We start from the raw sequence: 20,918 nt of genomic DNA, 5'->3' as shown, positions 1-20,918 counted from the left end.
CGCGGTGAGTTTTCACGAGGCGCACACAGCTCCTCCTTCAGCGCTGCGGGGAAAGCGGCGCTCTCAGCAGCGTTTCTCCAGGTTGTTGAAGTCCACTGGTCCTGGGACTTCAATCAGGGGGCAAGCTCACTCACAAGCCTTTGGAGATCTTTCAGAATGCACAAGTTGAATAAAGTCTCTTTAGACTTTTCCTCTCGTCTCGCAGCAAGGGAACCACTGCAGGCCAATCCCCCAGGTCAGGGACAGTACTCCTTCTTGCAGCTTTCCCAGTTCCTTCTCGTCGGGCAGAGGTTCTTCTTGGTTCAAGCAGGATCTAATTTCTTAGGAGCAGAGCTCCCATATTTATACTACAAATCTTTTGATCTTTTAGGCCAGGGGGCCTTAGCCCAGTTCAGCCCAGTTCTTGAGCACTTTGTGGACATGCTTCTGACTTCTTCTTTCAGGGTGCAGGGCAGAGACATCAGACGCTCCACAGTAGGTGGAGCCAGCATTGTGGTGGCAGAGCACAGCCCTATTCAGAGTCAGGGGGCACTCCTCCCACCCATCCTGGTGTAATATTCCTATTCACCACCTGGCTGCCCAGCCTGTCCCCTGGAATTCCCCAGCCCTGTCACACACAGAAACCAGACAGCAGATACACATCCTAGCAGAGGCGGGCTGAAAAGTTTAGGCAAGCAAATACTAACTTTCTAAAATTGGTATTTGCAAACGCAGAACATTAAAAAAAACTTTACTAAAAGATGTATTTTAATATTCTGAGCTTAGGCATATTAAACTCGAATTTCTACCGTGTTCCCTGAGTCTGTTAGGATAATAGGATGTAACAATTCTAACAGCCCATTCTGGCCTATGAGAACAGGTAGCCTTGCAATAGTGAAAAACGAAAATGGCTGTAATTCACTATTAGGACATGCCACACACATCAGGGCTTGTCCTACCTTATACTTACAATGCACCCTGCCCTTGGGCCTACCAAGGGAAGGTTTAGGGACTGGCAAGTGGGTGCACTTGCCCAGTCAGCATGACAGTATCAGACTGCACGCAGGTTCTGCAATGGCAGACCTTAGACACATTTTACAAGGCTGCTTCTGTGGGTGGCACAACCAGTGCTGCAAGCCCACTTAGCAGCATTTGAATTCACAAGCCCTGGCACTCCTGGCGCACTTTACTGGGGTCTGACAGTAAACCAAATAAGCCAATCATGGAAACTAATCAACGTAGCATTAATTTACAGTAGGGAGAGCATATGCACTTTAGCACTGCTCAGCAGTGGTAAAGTGCCCAGAGTTAATAAACTAACAAAAACAGGTCAGAGAGAATATAGGAGGAAGGCAAAAAGCTTAGGGATGACCCTGCAAAGAGGGCCAAGTCCAACACTCACCCACTCAAACCCCTCACTGTCTGCACATCACATCTCACCCACTCACTGTTTGTACAGCACATCTCACCCACGCCTGACTCCACAGCGCACTTCACCCCCTTACTGTTTCCACAGCACATTTCACACGCTCACTTTATGCACAACACACCCCACTCACTCATTGCCTGCACAGTGGCATGGTGAGCAGAAGATCGATGGATTGGAATGCAACCCTGAGCGATTGTCAGTGGCTACAAATTGCAAGCATCCTCCCATCACCTTATGTGTGTTTGAGGCAGGTCTCCTCACTCACTTCTGCACAGTGACTGCCTCTAGCTCACTCGCTGTTCAGCGCTTCACCCCACTCACTGTCTTTATACAGAGCATGTCTAGCCCACTCTCTGCTAGGTATGTCTCACTTCTGTACAGTACCTATCTCTAGCCCACTCTCTGCTAGGTATGTCTCACTTCTGTACAGTACCTATCTCTAGCCCACTCTCTGCTAGGTATGTCTCACTTCTGTACAGTACCTATCTCTAGCCCACTGTCTGCTAGGCACATCTCACATCTGTACCGTGCCTATCTCTAGCCCACTGTCTGCTAGGCACATCTCACATCTGTACCGTGCCTATCTCTAGCCCACTGTCTGCTAGGCACATCTCACATCTGTACCGTGCCTATCTCTAGCCCACTGTCTGCTAGGCACATCTCACATCTGTACCGTGCCTATCTCTAGCCCACTGTCTGCTAGGCACATCTCACATCTGTACCGTGCCTATCTCTAGCCCACTGTCTGCTAGGCACCATTCACTTCTGTACCGTGCCTATCTCTAGCCCACTGTCTGCTAGGCACCATTCACTTCTGTACCGTGCCTATCTCTAGCCCACTGTCTGCTAGGCACCATTAACTTCTGTACCGTGCCTATCTCTAGCCCACTGTCTGCTAGGCACATCTCACATCTGTACCGTGCCTATCTCTAGCCCACTGTCTGTTAGGTATGTCTCATTTCTGTACAGTACCTGTCTCTAGCCCACTGTCTGCTAGGTACCATTCACTTCTGTACCGTGCCTATCTCTAGCCCACTGTCTGCTAGGCACATCTCACATCTGTACCGTGCCTATCTCTAGCCCACTGTCTGTTAGGTATGTCTCATTTCTGTACAGTACCTATCTCTAGCCCACTCTCTGCTAGGTATGTCTCACTTCTGTACAGTACCTATCTCTAGCCCACTCTCTGCTAGGTATGTCTCACTTCTGTACAGTACCTATCTCTAGCCCACTCTCTGCTAGGTATGTCTCACTTCTGTACAGTACCTATCTCTAGCCCACTGTCTGCTAGGCACATCTCACATCTGTACCGTGCCTATCTCTAGCCCACTGTCTGCTAGGCACATCTCACATCTGTACCGTGCCTATCTCTAGCCCACTGTCTGCTAGGCACATCTCACATCTGTACCGTGCCTATCTCTAGCCCACTGTCTGCTAGGCACCATTCACTTCTGTACCGTGCCTATCTCTAGCCCACTGTCTGCTAGGCACCATTCACTTCTGTACCGTGCCTATCTCTAGCCCACTGTCTGCTAGGCACCATTAACTTCTGTACCGTGCCTATCTCTAGCCCACTGTCTGCTAGGCACATCTCACATCTGTACCGTGCCTATCTCTAGCCCACTGTCTGTTAGGTATGTCTCATTTCTGTACAGTACCTGTCTCTAGCCCACTGTCTGCTAGGTACCATTCACTTCTGTACCGTGCCTATCTCTAGCCCACTGTCTGCTAGGCACATCTCACATCTGTACCGTGCCTATCTCTAGCCCACTGTCTGTTAGGTATGTCTCATTTCTGTACAGTACCTGTCTCTAGCCCACTGTCTGCTAGGCACCATTCACTTCTGTACTGTGCCTATCTCTAGCCCACTGTCTGCTAGGCACATCTCACATCTGTACCGTGCCTATCTCTAGCCCACTGTCTGCTAGGCACATCTCACATCTGTACCGTGCCTATCTCTAGCCCACTGTCTGCTAGGCACCATTCACTTCTGTACCGTGCCTATCTCTAGCCCACTGTCTGCTAGGCACCATTCACTTCTGTACCGTGCCTATCTCTAGCCCACTGTCTGCTAGGCACCATTCACTTCTGTACCGTGCCTATCTCTAGCCCACTGTCTGCTAGGCACCATTCACTTCTGTACCGTGCCTATCTCTAGCCCACTGTCTGCTAGGCACCATTCACTTCTGTACCGTGCCTATCTCTAGCCCACTGTCTGCTAGGCACATCTCACATCTGTACCGTGCCTATCTCTAGCCCACTGTCTGTTAGGTATGTCTCATTTCTGTACAGTACCTGTCTCTAGCCCACTGTCTGCTAGGTACCATTCACTTCTGTACCGTGCCTATCTCTAGCCCACTGTCTGCTAGGCACATCTCACATCTGTACCGTGCCTATCTCTAGCCCACTGTCTGTTAGGTATGTCTCATTTCTGTACAGTACCTGTCTCTAGCCCACTGTCTGCTAGGCACCATTCACTTCTGTACTGTGCCTATCTCTAGCCCACTGTCTGCTAGGCACATCTCACATCTGTACCGTGCCTATCTCTAGCCCACTGTCTGCTAGGCACCATTCACTTCTGTACCGTGCCTATCTCTAGCCCACTGTCTGCTAGGCACCATTCACTTCTGTACCGTGCCTATCTCTAGCCCACTGTCTGCTAGGCACCATTCACTTCTGTACCGTGCCTATCTCTAGCCCACTGTCTGCTAGGCACATCTCACATCTGTACCGTGCCTATCTCTAGCCCACTGTCTGTTAGGTATGTCTCATTTCTGTACAGTACCTGTCTCTAGCCCACTGTCTGCTAGGTACGTCTCACTTCTGTACATTGCCTGTCTCTACATCATTGTCTGATAGGCACATCTCACTTCTGTACAGTGCCTATCTCTAGTTCATTGTCTGCTAGACACTTCTCAATTCTTTAAAGTGCCTCTTTCCAGCCCAGTGTCTTCTAGGTACTTCACACTTTTGTACAGTTCCTATCTCTAGCTCTGTGTCAGCCAGGCATGTCTCACTTCTGTTCAGTACCTATCTCTAGTCCAGTTTCTGCTAGGCACTTCTCTCTTCTGTACAGTGCCTATCTCTATCCCACTGTCTGCTAGGCAGTCTCACGTCTGTACAGTGCCTATCTCAATCCCACTGTCTGCTAGAGACATCTCATGCCTGTACAGTGCCTATCTCTAGTTTACTGTCTGTTCAGTACTCCCCCTCACTCACCCCACACACACTGTAAGTACTGTGACTCCAGGTGAAAACAGATCAGTGAGTGTGCTGGTGGATTTGTCACAAGCATAAAGGGCCAGCTGGTCGACCCTTTTTAGTGGTTGCAAACATAAAATCGGCCCGTTTGCGACCGCTAAAAAGAGTTGTGGGTATGTACAAACCTTGTTTTGTGAGTCGTTAACCTATTATCAACATGCAAAATAGGGTTTGCGAGTCGCTCATAGGCAGGGGCGTGCCAAGGGCGTCCCTTCCTAATAGCGAATCGCAAGACCACGGATGATTGTTTTGTGTTAGAAAGGCGAACCCGGGGGAGGCAGAAGGTGTCTGACTGACCACCCCTAGGTCTACCCCTCCTTCAGAGAAGGGACCGAGCGATGTCGAGGGGCCTCCGACGTGAGGGCCCTCTCCTAGAATTGTACAGCAGAGTAACCACACCCCTACAAGTGTACACCACACGTAGATAGAGTTTTCAATCTTTATCTGGCAATAAGTATCGTTTCAATATATACAGCAGATCCCGAGATCTGGAAAGTCTCGTGACAAAGGGCAAGGTAGCGGGACAGTCTTATAGATGGTCGGTTGCAAGGAGACCCTACGCACAGCTCTCAATCCTCGAGCTGGGGGGTTCCAGGAGGTTGGGCCGCGGCAGCGCCAGCAGGCTCCAAGATGGTTCAGCGAGTGTGGACCGCGGCAGCGCCAGCAGGTTCCAAGATGGTTCAGCGAGTGTGGACCGCGGCAGCGCCAGCAGGTCCAAGATGGTTCAGCGAGTATGGACCGCAGCAGCGCCAGCAGGTTCCAAGATGGTTCAGCGAGTGTGGACCGCGGCAGCGCCAGCAGGTTCCAAGATGGTTCAGCGAGTGTGGACCGCGGCAGCGCCAGCAGGTTCCAAGATGGTTCAGCGAGCGTGGACCGCGGCAGCGCCAGCAGGTTCCAAGATGGTTCAGCGAGTGTGGACCGCGGCAGCGCCAGCAGGTTCCAGGTAGAACAGCAAGGTGAGTTTGTCTCAGGGTCAGCCGCGACAGCGTCAGCAGGGCTTCTCGACTCCGGGATACAACTCCCGTCCTACTCCGGGGCTGGCCCAGATATAGGTCTGGAGTCCTTTGATGTCCGTACCCTCTCGCCTGGGGGTCAGAGGGGCCGGGATGACCCAGCAGGGGGTGGAGCCAGTGCTCAGGGAGGCCGGAGGCCGATCGAAACCAGGCATCCGGGGACGGTTGGAGAGCCATCGAAACTCCCCTCTCCTTGTCTCTGGTTGAGTGGCCACTCTACCACCCGGAGGGCTCTTGGTGCCTCGATGGCGGGCTCGCTGGGGCCGTGTCCGTGTCTGTGACTTGATGGGCCCAAGATGGCGTCGGGCCTGGAATGAGGGTCCGGGGTGGGCACCGGACCGGTAATGCTGGGGCGGCCCGAGTGTGCCGTGTCAGTGGTTGTGGGCCGCCGGGTGGCGGATCTGGTGGTTTGTAGGTCGTGCAGAGGGGTGCCCGAGGCCGACCCAGGCTGGATGGGGGGGCGATGTCGTCCGGGGCCCGCCATGCGGGAGGGGTAGGACCACGTCACGAGGCCGGGTCCAACACACGTCCCCTCCAGCTGAAGGCAGGGGAGAGTCACACATCTTCTTGGGGATTCTCCTCGCCAAGGCGGAAGAATCTGGAGAGGCCGTCAGCGTTGGCGTGGTCGTTGCCAGGGCGATGCTCCACGGTGAAGTTCATCCCTTGGAGGGAGATGGACCAACGTAGCAACTTCGGGTTCTCGCCCCGCATCTGCATCAACCACCGCAGGGGCCGGTGGTCGGTCTGTACTCGGAAGTGGGTGCCGAAGAGGTAGGGCCGGAGCTTCTTTAGGGCCCATACGACGGCGAATGCTTCCCTCTCGATGGTGCTCCATCGTTGTTCTCGGGCCAGCAGGCGCCGGCTGATGAAGGCCACAGGAAGGTCGACTCCGTCAGAGTTCATTTGGGAGAGTACGGCCCCAATGCCGTGTTCCGAGGCGTCAGTTTGGACGATGAACTCTCGGCTGTAGTCGGGGGCCTGGAGCACCGGGGCGGTGCACATGGCAGTCTTTAGTGTCTCAAAGGCTACTTGGCACTCGGGGGTCCAGTGCACCTTCGGGGGTAGTCTCTTGGAGGTTAGTTCTGTGAGGGGCCCCACAATGCTCCCATAGTCCTTTATGAACCGCCGATAGTATCCAGTGAGCCCCAGGAAGGCTCGGACGGCTGTCTGGGTGACGGGGGGCTCCCAGGCCTGGATGGCGTCGTTCTTGGGTTGAAGGGGAGCCACTTGGCCGCTCCCCACTTGGTGTCCCAGATAGGTCACGGACCCTTGACCGATCTGGCACTTGCTGGCTTTTATTGTTAGTCCGGCCCCTTGGAGGGCCGTCAGGACCTTCCAGAGGTGGGTCAGGTGCTCGTCCCAACAGAGGCTGTACACCGCAATATCGTCCAGATAGGCGGCACTGAACTCTTCCAGCCCTGCCAGCACCCGATTCACTAGTCTCTGGAAGGTGGCCGGAGCATTCTTCATGCCGAAGGGCATCACGTTGAAGTGGAAGTGGCCATCGGGGGTCGAGAAAGCGGATCGTTCTTGTGCCCCTGGCGTGAGGCCGATTTGCCAGTATCCGGCTGTGAGGTCGAAGGTGCTGAGGTACGTGGCGGCTCCCAGGCGATCGATCAGTTCATCCGCCCGGGGAATGGGATGGGCGTCGGTCCTGGTGACGGCATTCAGTCCCCGGTAGTCGACACAGAACCGTAGCTCCGGGGGCACCCCGGGGGCGGCGGCCTTAGGCACCAGGACGACGGGACTGGCCCATGGACTGTCTGAGGGTTCGACTACCCCTAGGGCTAGCATCTTGGAAACTTCGGCTTGGATGCAGGCCCGGACTCGGTCGGGGACGCGGTAGGCTCGGTGCCGCACGGGCGGACTGTCCCCAGTGTCGACGTCGTGAACACACCACTGGGTGATTCCGGGGGTGAGGGAAAATAAGTTCGCAAATTGACCTAGCAGTTTCTGGCAGTCCTAGCGCTGTTTGGGTGTCAGCGCGGGAGAGAGGGAGACCCCCTCGACGGAGCCATCTGTCTCGGAGGTGCTCAGGAGGTCTGGTAGAGGCTCGGAGTCGTCCTCTGCTCCGTCATCGGTAGCCAACAACAGGCTCAGTTCGGTGCGGACAAAGTGGGGCTTGAGCCGGTTGGCGTGTAGGACCCGGAGGGGGTTCCGGGGGGACTCCATGTCCACTAGGTAGGTGACGGGGCTCTTGCGCTTCACCACTTTGAAGGGCCCCGTCCATTTGTCCTGGAGGGCGCCGGGATCGACCGGGACATGACCCAGACCTGCTGGCCCGGCTCGAATTCAATGGACGTGGCATTTTCATCATACCAACGCTTCATCTCCTCTTGACTGGCCTTCAGGTTGGTTTAGGCCAGTTCCTGGAACTTCCGAGTCTGGTTGCGGAGAGTCAAGAGGTATCGGAAAACATCGGGCGGAGTATCGGAGGCGGCCAGCTCCCAGCCTTCCTTGACCAGGCTGAGGGGGCCTCGCACAGGGTGTCCATATAAGAGTTCAAAGGGGCTGAACCCCAGGGACTTCTGGGGTACCTCCCGGTAGGCGAACAGGAGGCATGGCAGCAGAACGTCCCATTTGCGCCGGAGGGGCTCTTCTAGGCCCTTGATCATTCCTTTCAGGGTCCTATTAAATCGCTCCACTAGTCCATTCCCTTGAGGGTGATACGGGGTGGTGAACTTATACGCGACCCCACACTGTTGCCACAGGGACCGCATATATTTCGATATAAAGTTTGTGCCCCGATCACTTACGACCTCTCGGGGGAAGCCGACTCTAGAGAAGATCCCCATTAGCGCCCGTCCCACTACGGGTGCTGTGATAGTCCGGAGGGGGATAGCTTCTGGGTAGCGGGTGGCATGGTCCTCCAGGACGAGGATGAAGCGGTGCCCCTGAGAGGTTGGAGGATCCAGGGGCCCCACGATGTCGATCCCTACTCGCTCGAAGGGAGTGGTCACCACGGGAAACGGTTGGAGTGGGGCCTTGATTTTCCCCCCACTCTTTCCGCTGGCTTGGCAGGTCGGACAGGTTTGGCAGTGGTTGTACACATCGCTGCGCATCTTCGGCCAATAAAAGTGGGTCACCAGGCGGCTGTAGGTTTTGTCCTGCCCCAGGTGCCCGGCGAGGGGCACATCATGTGCCAGGTTTAAGAGAAAGTCTCTGAAGTGGAGGGGGACGACTAGCACTCGGCCGGCCCCCAGCTCGGCGATCTTTTGTTCACTGTACAGGAGGTCCTGGTCCCAATAGATCCAGTGGGACCCCGAGGAGTCTCCTGTGGCTTGCGTGGCGGCTTGTTGTCGGAGTCCCTCAAGGGAAGGACATGTCTTTTGTTCCCGACGGAACTGCTCGCGGGTGGGGCCCCCTTCTTGGCGCCACTGGGCTAGTTCGGGAAGGGGCCCGAGCTCAGGAAGTTCTTCATGGCTGGGGCCCTGCGGCCCCAGTTCGGGTTCGGCTGTGGCAGTGGCGGGTGGCGGAGGTGCCGGCCATTCAGGTTCTTAGGGCAGATTGTCTTCGGTTGGGACGGCGTCCCGGGTGGACATGGATCGGGTCGTTACGCAAACCCATTCAGGAAGGCCTAGCATCCCCAGATGCTCTCTTCGCTCGATCTGTGCCCAGGGGGAACTTTCCAGGTCGTTTCCTAGGAGGCAGTCCACCGGGGCATCGTCTCGGACGGTGACTTTCAGCATGCCGGACACTCCTCCCCACTCGAAGGGGATGCGAGCCATCTGGCACAGGCTCTCGGAATTGTCCGCTGACCGGACAGGGCACTGAACGTGGGGCAAGATTTGTTCTGGGGTCACCAGATGGCAGCGGACGGCGGTTATGCTGGCCCCCGTGTCACGGAGAGCCTTGGCCCGGCGTCCGTTGATGGTGACCCACTGGCGGTACTTCTGGGTGTTGATCGGAATCTGGTCTCGGGGGATCATGTCTTTGTCGCCCAGGGCGGCGAGGCACATGGCCGCGGACTCCCATTCTTCTGGTTCCATAGGGACCTCTTCTTCTTCATCCTTTTCTTCGCTCAGAGCGGCTGCAGTGATTTGTCGACCGGGGAGCCCGGTGGTGCCGGGCCGCGGGTTCCTGGGGCAGAGAGGATCATTGGCATAGTGACCCAGCCGCTGGCATCTGTGGCACGTAACGTTGGGGCGTGGCCCCGGTCGGGCTGGATGGGCCCCCCTCGGGTTGGAGGCTGGTGTAGAGGAGACGGTCGAAGACCCCGGCATGTCTCGGCCTCGGCTGATGCCAGACCCGCCGCCTCGCTGCCGGTGGTTCCCCGGGGAGCCTCGTCCGTATTCTCCTGTGGTGTTCCGGTGGACACGGTTGCTCGCCCACCGATCTGCTTCGACCGCTAGCTTTCGCGGCTCGGTCAACTTGCTGTCGAGGAGGTGCTGTCGTAGTTCAATGAAGCAGTTGTTGGAGAGGTGCTTCCATAACATAAGGTCGACCAACTGCTGGTAGGTAGTGACCTGACTGCCTTTGACCCACCCCTCGAAGGCTCTGCTAAAAAAGTTCACATATTCCACCCAAGTGGTACCGGGGATTTTTTTACAATCTCGGAACCTCTGCCGGTACATTTCGGGGGTGAGTCCGTAGCGCGTGAGTAGGGCCATTTTCATGTGTTCATAGGAGGTCATTTCGGTGTCAGGGAGTTCCAGCAGGGCGTCCCTCCCTTCGTTGACGAACTTTCCCCACAGGCCGGCGCCCCAATCATTCAGGGGCACCCGATGGGCTGTCATGGCCACCTCGTAGGCTTTGAACCATTGCTGGATATCATCGTTCTTGTAGTATTCTTTGACTACATCTTTCGGTAGGTGGACCTTGGTGTCCACGGGAGGGGCCGAGGTCTTGGCCCCGGCCGCGCTATCTTCGTTGATCTTGGCTTTGATTTCTAGTTCTCTCAGGCCTCGTTCGTGTTCATATGCTAGTCGTTTTTCTTCGAGGTCACGTTGTCTCCGTTTCTCTTCTAGATCCCCCTCCAGCCGTAGTTGCTCGAGGGCTATCTTTTTCTCTGCTAGCTGGAGTTCTCTGTCTAGCCGGAGTCGTGCAAGCTCCAATTCGTGTAGCCGGTTGCGCTCTCGTTCTCGAGCGTCTTCATAGATGAGGTCCGCGTTTAGTGTTGCGGTTCTTTCCCCCGTCGGGGGTGCGCTGGTTTCCTGTTGCCCGTTCGGGCTATTCTCCTCTTGGGGTGGTCCGTCTCGGGTTTCCACCCAGGCTTGTAGGGCCGAATTGAAGTCCTCTTTTGTGCTCAGGCCAGTGGTAGCGATACCCATGTCTTTACAGAATTGTTTTAGTTCTTTGTGGCTGTATTCTTCTATCTTCTCTTTCTGGAATTCGGCAGGTAGGTTGGTTCCTTGGGTCGTCATGGTCTCTGTGTGTTTTTCCGTCGTAGCGGCTAGATCACTCTCTGTACGATTTTGCGTTGGCTCGGATCCCACCGCTGCCACCAATGTTAGAAAGGAGAACCCGGGGGAGGCAGAAGGTGTCTGACTGACCACCCCTAGGTCTACCCCTCCTTCAGAGAAGGGACCGAGCGATGTCGAGGGGCCTCGACGTGAGGGCCCTCTCCTAGAATCGTACAGCAGAGTAACCACACCCCTACAAATGTACACCACACGTAGATAGAGTTTTCAATCTTTATCTGGCAATAAGTATCGTTTCAATATATACAGCAGATCCCGAGATCTGGAAAGTCTCGTGACAAAGGGCAAGGTAGCGGGACAGTCTTATAGATGGTTGGTTGCAAGGAGACCCTACGCACAGCTCTCAATCCTCGAGCTGGGGGGTTCCAGGAGGTTGGGCCGCGGCAGCGCCAGCAGGTTCCAAGATGGTTCAGCGAGTGTGGACCGCGGCAGCGCCAGCAGGTTCCAAGATGGTTCAGCGAGTATGGACCGCGGCAGCGCCAGCAGGTTCCAAGATGGTTCAGCGAGCGTGGACCGCGGCAGCGCCAGCAGGTTCCAAGATGGTTCAGCGAGTGTGGACCGCGGCAGCGCCAGCAGGTTCCAGGTAGAACAGCAAGGTGAGTTCGTCTCAGGGTCAGCCGCGACAGCGTCAGCAGGGCTTCTCGACTCCGGGATACAACTCCCGTCCTACTCCGGGGCTGGCCCAGATATAGGTCTGGAGTCCTTTGATGTCCGGACCCTCTCGCCTGGGGGTCAGAGGGGCCGGGATGATGGTGTCCAGACACCCAGCAGGGGGTGGAGCCAGCGCTCAGGGAGGCCGGAGGCCGATCGAAACCAGGCATCCGGGGACGGTTGGAGAGCCATCGAAACTCCCCTCTCCTTGTCTCTGGTTGAGTGGCCACTCTACCACCCGGAGGGCTCTTGGTGCCTCGATGGCGGGCTCGCCGGGGCCGTGGCCGCGGCTGGGCCGGGACCACGTGTCTGTGACGTGATGGGCCCAAGATGGCGTCGGGCCTGGAATGAGGGTCCGGGGTGGGCACCGGACCGGTAATGCTGGGGCGGCCCGAGTGTGCCGTGTCAGTGGTTGTGGGCCGCCGGGTGGCGGATCTGGTGGTTTGTAGGTCGTGCAGAGGGGTGCCCGAGGCCGACCCGGGCTGGATGGGGGGCCGATGTCATCCGGGGCCCGCCATGCGGGAGGGTAGGACCACGCCACGAGGCCGGGTCCAACACTTTGCAAACGTAAATGCGGTCGCAAAACAATTGCAGTTACCAACTACTTCAAGCAGGTGGTAAGCCAGTCGCAATTGGGACAGGGCCCCCAGGGGACACTCTTCCCCTTTGTGTTGCGCAGCGGAAATATTTTTTATGGGCGCTGCCTACACTTGAAAAATTAAAAGGAATCTTTATATTTTTCTTTTTTAAATGCACCCCGTTTTCCAAAATGGGCAGCATTTGTAAAACCAAAAAAAATGCTTTATTTAAAAAGGAGTCACAGACATGGTGGCCTGCTGACCCCAGCAGACCACCACCCCTCTGAGTGCCAGCCATTCGCAATGGGTCGCAAATTGCAACCTGCCGCATGATTATTAATGAGGCAGAGGCAGGTCCCTTGAGACCCATTTGGGAATCGCAAACTGTGTCTCAGACCATGTTGTACATTCCACTTTGCGAGTCTCAAATTGCAAGTCACAAAAAATCGCAATTTGAGACTCGCGAAATGGAATGGTCGTACATCTAGGCCAAAAGGAATTAATGCATTTGCATATCTAAGAAGGGTGCTGGAGAGTGAGCCTTAAAGGCAGAGGAGCAGACATTAGCATATCCTATAGGCTAGGGTCTCAGACTGCAGATCTACGCAAGGATGAAAGGATCATACAAAGGTAACCACCTACATGATCACAGGAGTTCATATATGTAGAGGTAACACGTGGGGGCGGTCACTGGGCCAGACCTTCCCCATCTCCTGATACCCACAAATAAACCCTCCCCCTCCCTACAGGCTTCAGGAAGGATCTGAAGACCTGGCTGATCCACTGGTCCCACCCAGCAGCATCAACCTCCAGCGCCTGGATACCCTCCTCGGTGAAAAGCAGCGCTTTGTAAATCCATCTTGATTGACTGACTGAAAGACAATGGTAGAAATTCTCACCTTGCCATCCAGTCAAGCCACAGTGGGGAATTCCATCCCAAAGAAACATTTTAAACCTTCTAAAAAATAGAAAATCAATACTGCCCGCTCCACCAATGACGATCCAGCATATTAGAGGCAGGACAAGCAGCCTGACATTGCACTTCACCCCATGCTCGCCACCCTCTGGACTCAAAGGGAAATCACGTCCATAGCATAGAAGGACATCTCCACCTTTCTCCTGTTTTAGTCCTGGCATTAGCAAAGACCTTTAGATTTTAACTAAAATTAAATGTAAAATATACAGGTAGAGGCTTTCAACCAGCCCTCTCCATCCATTGGTCTGTTGGTGTGTCAATCATATGTTTCTTTCACCCACTACAGCACGCTGCAAGCGACTGTGGGTCCGCCCACTTCAGACACTGGCTAACATCATACAGCCCTTTCACAAGGAGCACATCGACGCACACAAAGTAGTTCCCTTTAGTTCCAAGAATTACAATAACAGTGTTTACTTTTGGGGATAATCCTTTTTTGTGTTTTTTTGACTTTCAGCCATTTTTTTTTAGCTTTACAAAGGCACTGTAGCTTTATCAACAATTACATTTTGCAAAAATCTTAAAAAACAGTCATTGACAATGACAAAACATTGGCAACTAACAGAAGACGTGTTAGCTTAACTAATGCTTGTTCTGCTGTATGTTCAGATATCAAGGACCTGGAAGAGGTCAAGGGTCAGAACCCCTGACGGTCTCATTCCAGACAGACCATCACCATGGTCCTGTATCAAAGCACACTTGTACAATTCCCACACAAAATACAACAGGATAATTCACTGCACAAACCCGTTACTCAGGTCAACTTCAACCAACTACCAACACCCACCTCCCAGCATCACCGCACACACACATTCAAAAGAAACCACAGTACACCTCATGCTCATAGGCGCTTAGTCTCAGGTGCGACGTGTGTGTGGCGTAGCACCCAGAGCCATTACTTACTGCTTAACTGCACTCTTCATCGGTGAAACATGGCTCACCCACGCCTCTAGGCGCATTATCGTCCACAGACGCAACAGCATTCAAGGCGTTAGTGTAACACACAGCGGTGAAGGAGAACTGGCATTCATCCACAAAACAGCTTGGCCAGGCGCACTCTGGGAGACCTCAAACATTCCCTCCATTATCTTGAATAATCCTGGGCGTAGTTTGTGTAGCAGCACTACACGTAGCTTCACGTAGTATACTTTGAACAACACGTAGTGCACGTAGTTGCCCGCACCGCGAAATAATTCCAATTGGCATCCTACACAGTGCAGTTATGATAAAGTAAGTATCTCTATCTTTAAATGTTAAAGAGCATATAATACTTGCACAAAGGTGAAACTGAAAAATTATCAAGCAGTGAGAGTGGTGATGATTTTGGGATCCTCCCTAACCTAGGGAGAGTTCCAAGCAGATGCCTTGAAAACAAAAAACACATCTTATTAAACGATTCGGTGGTGGTCCCATCCTCTTAAGACCACCCCAAGCACAGTTATTGGCAAAGAAACAATCCCAACCAAAGGCCCTGCAAAGCATTATGGGATGAGATTAGCAGTGGGCAGTGAATATTATATAATATATATATATATAATATAATATCCAGTATCAAAATAATTCTACAAAGAGCTGCAGTTCAACTGGTGGTTACTAGATGTCCCTCACAAGTCAAATGCAAACCTTGATGAAAGGGTTTCAATGGTTTTGCATTTGACTCGTGAGGGACACCTAGTAACGACTAGTGGAACTGCAGCTTGATGTAAGAATAATTTCAATGCTTTGCATTTGACTCGTGAGGGACATCTAGTTGAACTGCAGCTCTTTGTAGAATTATTTTGATTTTGGATACTATAATATTCACTGCCACTGTTAATCTCGTCCCATAATGCTTTGCAGGGCCTTTGGTTGGGATTGTTTTTTTGCCAATAACTGTGCTTGGGGTGGTCCTAAAATGATGGGATCACCACTGAAGTTCAACAAAATGTGCTTTTTGTTGATGCTCTTTGTGTTCAAGGCATCTGCTTGGTGCTCCCCCTAGGTTAGGGGGGACCCCAAAAACATCACCTCTCTCTCATTGACTAATGTTTTCATTGAAAAAGTTCACTTTTGTGAATAGGTTATATGCTGTTAAGCATGTAAAATTGCTTTATCAAAGTATCTGAGGATGTTGTTGATTTAGATGCTATGCTACGTGAAGATAGGGCTACACCTTCACCCAGCAGGTAAAATCCAGTGATTTATTTATTTTATTTATTCAAAGTTTTATATAGGGCGAACAGGATCCTTACAGATATCAGAGCGCTTCACAAAGACAGGGTAGGGGCAGTAGGAGTCAACAGAGATAATGGGAACAGTATAAAAGTCAATAACATGGATAATAAAAAACATACATAAAACCAATCCGTATACAATCAGGTAAGGAAGTAATATAGGACAGCACAAATCATTGATCCCACTACAGAGGTGTACAGGTGGATCAGTAAACCAACGTGTATCATATCTTGGTCGGTAGTAAGAGAGTAGCGTAGTAGTGCCCCCAACAAGTAGAGTGTAGTGCCAGGGGATAGGGTGAGCAGTGATACAAAGCAATGCAGAGTCTCTGAACCAACATCTATAACGATCAGGAGATCTTGGCCAGAAGGATGGTTTTCACCTCTTTCTTGAAGAGTGCAGTGGAGGAGATAAGCCTGGTTTCAGGAGGGAGCGCATTCCAGATCCTGGGTGCCATTCCTGAGAAGGAGCGCTTGTAGGTTTTCGCTTTCCGGAATCTACGAGGTTTCAGGAGTAGATTTTTTGTACTCCTATTGGATCTCGAGCCTCCTGATATAGACAGCTTTTGAGCGAGGTAGTTGGGTGCCTTGTGGTGCACGGCCGCGTGTGTCATAACTGCAATTTTTAGATGTATTCTGGCTTCAAAAGGCAGCCATTTTAGAGACTTTAAGTCTGGGGATATGTGCGCACAAAAGTGAGACGGAGCGCAGGTGTATTAAGGCAGATGGCAAACCCCAGGATTTCAGTAGGAAAGTGTTTCCCACTCACATAAAGCTAGATGCACTCATCAACTCAACGGCAGACACTCACATACTTCTTAAAGACACTCAACACCAAACAACAGATCACTAAACCTCAGCCCACATACTCGTCCCTAACAACTCTTATTCTAACCATAGCTTCCAAATCGCTCTCGGTCAGACCAGTTCATCCTCCAATTACATGTTCCCCACCGACCGTCTACCACTGCCGACCACAACCTACCGAGCACAAATTGTAATCATGCTGGCCTTCGCTATCTTGTCACTGAGGAAGACTCACCGCCACCTTTCAATCCAGACAACAAAAGCCTCAAATGAATTCCCTCAATAACACCATCAGTGTTGACAGCGACACGTCAGTCAAACTACACACCACAAACAAGAATTGACAAAGCCAATAGGTCTTGCCGCTGTGAAGCATTGGCTTTGCCAATGTTTCATGCCAATGCTTTAGAGCATTGTCCTTTTTAGGTTGTGCCTACCAGACAGCAAAGCTGCCTGATTCAAAATGGCCTATTGTGGTTTTACCAAGAGTTTACAGTGACCTTAAAACTGGTCCACTGATTGGTTTATCGTCTAAATTGCTTGTTTCCTATTTGATGGCTTTTCTTGTCCATCTTGTGTTTGTCCCCCCCGAACATATCCTCTTTATTTGAGTCCTTCCACTCTTAGGGAATTACTTTTTTTCTTTTTGCTGAAGCACTGCATCAGAGTACACATGTTTTCAAGCTGTCTCCCTCGTGTGCTTCTCTTCGCCCCACTCCATGTTGTTCCTTCTCATATGTGGACTTTACTCCCCTGCACAGTCTGTGTTGCTGTCGCTCGGCCATGTGCTTCTCTCCATCACTGCCTGTTGCTCTCTCTCCCCTGCGCTTCTTCCTTGTGTTATTCTCTCCCTCTCTGTCCCTCTCTGTCCCTCTCCCGAGCTTCCCTGACCCACTTCTCTGTTGTCTCTTATTCCATGCAGACAGGGCCGGACTGGCTAACGGGCGGTTGTGTGTGCTGCCGAGCTGGGGGCTAATTTCGTTGATGGGGACCTGCGTGTGCAAAACGAAATTCGTTTTGCTTTTTTTATTTCAAATCGCACGCAGGTCCCCATCAACGAAATAAGCCCCCACCACAGAGAAATTAGCCCCTAGCTAGGCAGCACACCGACTGCCCGGTAGCCAGTCCGGCCCTGCCTGCAGACCTATTTTTTAAAATAATTTTCCTTTTTTCTTTTGGATGACTAGGCAGCAAATTGCTGCTGGCCCATCCACTTTCTAAATGGAAGCGCTTTCACACTACTTCATTTTGATTTTTTTAAGCTTACCGAGCAGTAAATAAAAAAAGGCTCACGAGTCTCACACATACATTTTCTCGCTTGCGTGGTTGCCTACCAAATATCATTGCTCCTTTTTTCGCACACACAGACACACACACAAAGAACTTAATACGATGGCTCCTATTTAGAGCACCATAGCACCTATTTACTGGGGGTTTGTACCACAGGAACGTCACTTCTACCAAAGCTCTAGTGGCACAATGACCTTCTTCATATTTGTCAAGTCACTTTGCGTGGCTTAACACCACTTTGTAAATTCTCTTTCAAGCCGGTGTCTGCCTGAAAGGAACGTGCAGTGGGTGTTGCTGTGGACGTTCCACTGCAACACCCACTGCTTTTTGACACTGTCTCTGATTTGCAAGGATCTGCAAATCGGAGGCAGCGCCAAAAACAAATGTCCTTGAAAAACGAGCAGTAGAGTGGTGCAACGAGGAGAAATACTTTTGGGTCTCCTTGTTTTTGATCTTTCTATGTGTGCTGCATTCTGCAAACCAGACAAATGGTCTTTAAAGATTGTTTATGTGCTGGAAAGTGCACAAGAAAACACTTTAAAAATATTGCACCTTAGCCATAACGACAGCGACAAGGCACCTGTCTCTGGTGGGTTCTCAGGATCATGTACTTTTTGTCTCTTTTCCTCTTCCCTTCAGGCCTTCCTCTCTCTCCCCCTGTCTTTCTGTTTCTCGCCACCCATTTGCTGACCCTGTGTTTTATGTCTGCACTTTGTTCTTTTTTCAGGGAACGGTGCTCTGTGACATTATTCTTCTGAATTTCCTGAAGGGAGCGGACCAGTACAAGGCAAAGAAGTTTGAAGAGGTGAGTAGGTGGTTTCTAAGGAGCCAGAGGCATTTCTAATCCCTCTGTAAAGAATGCTAACCAGGGACAGAATACATCACCTGCAGTACCTCCATGTCCCCAGCAGAGGGGAGTAGAGGTGGGATGTAAGAACTCAGTGTGAAAGAGAGACCCTTCACTTCTGGTCTCCTCAGCTGCGGGTCGTAGGGTGATGCTGTAAGAATGGTGGCTGTGGTGAGGCTCACAGGCGTGGGGAGGTCTGAGGATGAGTAGTGATGAAGACTTCACTTGTGGCTTGTTTGCCCTCATGCCTCGTTTCTGGGTGGAATTCTTGGAGCGGGGTCTGTTTGCCCCGGGTCCTCCCTGCACCGGCCTGAGGTCTGCCCAGATGTGGCTGCGTCTTGCATCTTTCAACTCCAGTCTGGCGGCTTTTAAAGTGTTAATGTAGGCGCCAGTGAGGCAGACTTCACAACACCTGACTGCAAATTAAATAAAAACAGAATTGCCACGACAGGGCCGGCTTTAGAGCTAGTGCGAACGTCTTTTTGTTGCCCCACCAATGACCTCTTTCTCCGCAGATACCATTACTACCACCCTCCAACAGTGTCCTTCATCTCTCCGTAGCGGTAAACACCCTTTACAACGCAACTTTTACCACGCAGTGCCTTTACAACGCAACTTTTACAACGCAAAGCATTACAACGCATTGCGCTGGGGGGCGCTCTAGGATAGGGAATATGTTTAATGTACTATCCAACACCTTCCCTACTATCCATGGGGACTGGAGTTGGAATAGTAAATTAAACAATTCACTATCCAGCGCCTAAAAGCACTATGCGTTGTAATGGTATGCGTTGTAAAAACCGCGTTGTAAAAGCATGCGTGGTAAAAGCATGCGTTGTAATGTCATACATCCCTCCGTAGCCCCTCTCTTATATGCATTTCATTTGTTGTATAGAGCTGCTCATATCAGTGTAGGGTGTCACAGTATTTTACATCACGCACACATTATACAGAGACAACCAATCATGCAAGTATGTAAACCAGCCTATAGGAATTGTCACATCAGCCAATGAGGATTACAAGGTGTATGAATCACATGTCATCCATACTGGTGGGCAGTATATTTTAAGAGGGTTTGGGCTGGGGAAGTAAAAACTCAGGATGTAAAGCACACCCCAGTGGTTGGGGGTTGGCTTTACTAATAAAAATGTATATCGGCCCAAACTCGTTTTAGCAACATTACAATAATGAAAGACTGGGTATAACTATATAGCAAAACAAAACAAAGAGAAGATTTTTGACCTGCTGCCTCCATGCTCTCAGTCGTTTCTTGGCTGTCTTTTTTATTATCTCTCTTACATCTTTCTCACCACAGCCTCTTCTCTTCTGTCTCAGATGTATCTGTCTCACTGATCTCTTTATAAAGGCTCACACCTCGTCCCTCTCTCACCTTTGTCACAAGCTCTGTCTTTTTGTTCCTCTCTTTCACCTATCTCCAATCAATTTTACTCCGTAGGTTGTCTCTTTTTCACCTATTTCACTCTCAATATTGGCTCCATGCCTTTCAATCCCCCCCCCAATTCTTTCTTAGCTGTATTTTAGGTTTCGCCTGCGCAGCGCTTGCATTGTGCTTGTGAAATCTCTTGTATTTAATATATCTTTAAAGCAGGCTCTTATCATTTCCTATTGCCAAAGTACTGTGTTCATTCGCTTTTGAGTGAAACTTTTTTTTAGCTAATCTCCCCTTGCTGCATGCTTTTACGATACTTCTACTAAAGCCGTTCACACTGTTTAATTCCCATTCACTGTCAAGATAGGATCTCTTCCCATGTAAAAGGCAGACAGCTTCTTTCTAACAGTATGCTGGAATGCTTGCTTTTTTAGGTCGAACGTAAGCATACAACCTCTTGTATACTTTAGTATACATATATCTCTGCGGGCCAAATGCCATTTCTTGCCTCTCATTTGTTTGTTTCAATGTCCTTTAAATATCCTTGCTTTCTAGTGGCCAGTCCTGCTTCTTTGTCCCTCCTTTTTCCTCCAAGGAGCAGGGACTTAGTACAATATAATTACACTTTGGTCTGTTGATCTGCTCCTGGGGGGACTCTTTTAATATGTTTTCTACCTCGTGTTACACTGTGGGTGCTCAGACATAGCTGCATACATTTTATTGCAGCAATCACTCTCCCAGTTCCAGTCTTCCTGAAGGCAGATCCCAGGCTGACTTGGAATGCAAGCAATTAAATATTAGGTCGAGCCTAGCGCAGCGCGCATGCACTGCTCTGCAAGGCTTCTTGTAATGACTCTGTGTGGGTCTGACTCCTCCAACGCATTGGGTTGGATTTTGCTTGCAACTTTTTGGACTCAAAGCCTGCAAATGGCTAAAGGTGGGTTCATGTCCCACCTCTTTTGAAAAGGTTCACTCCAACAGCGTTTTGCTGGTGGGAGCGAGCAGCGGTGCGCAGGACGGCAGCTGCAGTGCCTCCTTGTCTCCCCTACACCACTCCCCCTTGT

The 20,918-nt window shown here is 51.5% G+C and overlaps 1 protein-coding gene across 1 annotated transcript in view; it reads left to right on the top strand.

Moving 5' to 3' along the window:
• P2RX3 (purinergic receptor P2X 3) overlaps positions 1-20,918 on the top strand; it is a 366,171-nt gene that overhangs the window by 281,006 nt on the left and 64,247 nt on the right. The window contains exon 11 of the mRNA XM_078674358.1: positions 18,345-18,422. Within this exon, the coding sequence (XP_078530484.1) occupies positions 18,345-18,422 (78 nt within the window). The remainder of the gene's footprint in view (positions 1-18,344; positions 18,423-20,918) is intronic.

The sequence above is a fragment of the Lissotriton helveticus genome, chromosome 1_1 (assembly GCF_964261635.1).
Source record: "Lissotriton helveticus chromosome 1_1, aLisHel1.1, whole genome shotgun sequence".
NCBI lineage: Eukaryota > Metazoa > Chordata > Amphibia > Caudata > Salamandridae > Lissotriton > Lissotriton helveticus.
Note: the sequence above shows the minus strand (reverse complement) of the source record. Positions and strands in the feature narration are given on the sequence as shown.